The 3,172-nt window shown below is 39.7% G+C and overlaps 1 protein-coding gene across 1 annotated transcript; it reads left to right on the top strand.

The window, feature by feature from the left end:
- Positions 1-1,453: 1,453 nt before the first annotated feature.
- LOC139183925 (olfactory receptor-like protein OLF4) lies at positions 1,454-2,407 on the top strand. Its single transcript, XM_070792230.1, has one exon. It carries the CDS (start codon positions 1,454-1,456, stop codon positions 2,405-2,407), a length of 954 nt encoding a protein of 317 aa, XP_070648331.1.
- The last annotated feature ends 765 nt before the right edge of the window (positions 2,408-3,172 follow it).

The following is a 3,172-nucleotide window of genomic DNA, read 5'->3' as shown; positions in this document are numbered from 1 at the left end:
CTATTTACAATAGCCAGGATATGGAAGAAACCTAAATGTCCAACAACAGAGAAATGGATAAAGAAAAAAAGGCTGGAATTGTTTCTATGTCTGAAAGTTTTGTGTGTGTGTGGACTGCAGAGGTCATTGATGGTTGGGCAAAGATCAGAACTAGGACTAGAGTATGCCATTGAATTTATCAGAAAGGCAATCAAAACCCAAGAAGAACAAAGAGAAGATGCCACATGTGAAAATGGAGATAGAGGTTTGCCTATAGGAGAGTATCATATAAAACCAGTAGCTCAAATAAATATTAAATAGCCTCAGGAAAAACAAGATTTGTTGCATGAGACTAAAAATGGCCAACATTCAATTCATATTCATCGTACCTTATATACATTGTTTTGTAAAATGTTGGTTTTTTCCCTTTGCTCATTTTTCTCTTTTACTGTACAATTTGTGTTTCAGATTAGAGGAGGATTATAGATATATATACAGACATCTTTGCTCACTGAAAAGAGCAAATAATGTATGCTTAATACAAGGAGGAAAATGACCATATCAAAATAAAACTCAAGTTTATTGGTATCTGAGATTATTGCTAGATGGCAGTTTTAAATAATTTGATCTGATTGACTTGAGTTGTATCAACTAAGTCAATCAAGATAGTTAAGGGTGAAAATCACATGGAAGTAATATAGTTTAGGAAGCCAGGGTCTACTGTGTGTATGTGAGAGAGACTTGGTGCCTTGTGTAGTGTGAGAAGTCCTGAGACCAGGGGTGCTGAACTGATATATTCCAAGATGACTCATACAGAGGCCATAACTCAGTCAACAGAAGGATTTATTTAAACATACAGGGCAGTCTTGCAACAATTTCAGAAAGTGCTAGAGGAACATAGTACGGATGAAAGACTCCCATGACTTACAATTTCAGCAGCATCAGGAGGCCACCTTTGTCCTCAACATCCTCTGACACCACCAGTCCTCACTCTACCTCTTGTCCATTACCCTCCACACACTTGCTTCCTTCCTTTAAACTAGAACATCTTAAACAAGCACCAGCAGGGGCCTTTGCACTGGCTGTTCTCCCTGCCAAGCACACACTTGATATATTCAAGGCTCCTGCTCTCTCTTCATTGAGGTCTCTGCTCAAAGTCACCCTATCTGCATGCCTTGCCTGAACACCTATAAAAAGTAGCACCCCCTCTTTATTCTTTCCCCTTACACTTACTTTCATTTTTTCATAGTCTCTGTCACCATCTGACACGCTGTCCTTTTTTATTTCCTATATTCTTTCTCCATGACTGGATTTTAGGAGAATTGGTTTTTCAAGACTATATATTCTGCCAAATCCAAGAACAAAATACTGAAATTAATTTTTAACCACAAAATATAAGTGGTAGCATTTCAGTAATGTGAGGATGCAAGTTAAACATGTCATTTTCCCCTTTCTTTGTAGTCACCTCCAAAACATGGGACAAAGGAATTTAACAAGACCTTCAGAATTTCTTCTCCTGGGATTCTCAGAGGAATCAGAACTACAACCCCTCATATTTGGGCTTTTTCTCTCCATGTACCTGATCACTGTGTTTGGAAACATGCTCATCATCTTGGCCATCAGCTCAGACTCCCACCTCCACACCCCCATGTACTTCTTCCTCACCAACTTGTCCTTTGTAGACATCTGCTTCACCTCCACCACCATCCCCAAAATGCTATGGAACATCTACATCCAAAGCCAAGTTATAACCTATGAAGCCTGCATCACTCAGGTGTATTTTTTAATGCTGTTTGCAGGGTTGGATGACTTCCTCCTGACAGTAATGGCCTATGACCGCTTTGCAGCCATCTGTCACCCCCTGTACTATACGGTCATCATGAATCCAAAAGTCTGTAGAATTTTGGTTCTGGTTAGCTGGGCCATCAGTGTCCTGCATTCATTGTTACAGACCTTAATGGTGTTGAGACTGTCCTTCTGTGAAGAGTTGGAAATCCCTCACTATTTCTGTGAACTCAATCAGATGGTCCAACTTGCCTGTTCTGACAGCTTTCCCAATGACTTGGTGATATACATCACAGCTGTGCTGCTAGCTGGTGGTCCCCTCACTGGAATCTTTTACTCTTACACTAAGATAGCGTCTTCCATCCACAGAATCTCATCTGCTCAGGGGAAGTATAAAGCATTTTCCACCTGTGTATCTCACCTCTCAGTTGTCTTCTTATTTTACTGTACAAGCCTAGGAGTGTATGTTAGCTCTGCTGCTACCCACAGCTCCCAGTCAAGTGCAACAGCATCAATGATGTACACTGTGGTCACACCCATGCTGAATCCTTTCATCTATAGTCTAAGGAATAGAGACATAAAGAGGGCTCTGAAGGCATTCTTCAGAATGGCAGCTATAAAAAGGACACTTGTCCTGAGATAAAGAAAGGCACATAATTGAAGGATTCAGAGATCCAGTGCTTGAAATTGCAAATCTTTGATCAGATTCTTTGATCTGGCTGTGAAAGTAGAACTTGCTCCTTCTATTTATTTCCTGGAATTTTCATTTATTTTATTTCAACATATCCATACAGTTTATGTCACTCACTTTATTGAAATGTGTGCTCACTCTCTTTCATATACAAGAGTTTTTCTGTTTTATGGTTTTCCCACTTTCTCAGATTTATTCTCAACCTTGGATCTGAACAATTGGGAAATTCCCATTATCCTATGAAGAGATGTGTTTCTTAAGAACAATTTGTTCTCAAATAAAATATAAAGTGTCTTGCATATGTTGTCACATGTGTGCCTCCTCTACAAGTGGTTGTGCTTTTGTGTACTTTACAGTACAGTGCTGTATAGGGTAAGTAACTCTCTTTATTTCAATCTGAGGATGTCCAGAAGCAAGCATAAAAGCAGTGGTGATGTTGTTGGTACTGCTAAGAAGCACCGAGTAAAAATGATGGAAACGAAAATGAAAATAACTAAGATACTGGATAGAGGAATTGAAGGAATTGGAGGACCAGAGAAAAGACTAAGACAAGAGAAAGAAGATGTAACTGAAGAACCAGAGGGAATCACAACACAGAAAATAGCTAGGGGATTTTCTTTATTTAAGAGGGCACTTGATGCAAAGAGTCAACTCATTGGAAAAGACTCCAGTGCTAGGAAAGACAGAGGGCAGGAGGAGAAGGGGTGACAGGATGAG

This window comes from Bos indicus, chromosome 7 (genome assembly GCF_029378745.1).
Source record: "Bos indicus isolate NIAB-ARS_2022 breed Sahiwal x Tharparkar chromosome 7, NIAB-ARS_B.indTharparkar_mat_pri_1.0, whole genome shotgun sequence".
NCBI lineage: Eukaryota > Metazoa > Chordata > Mammalia > Artiodactyla > Bovidae > Bos > Bos indicus.
The sequence above is the reverse complement of the archived record's forward strand: the minus strand, read 5'-3'. Positions and strand labels throughout refer to the sequence as shown.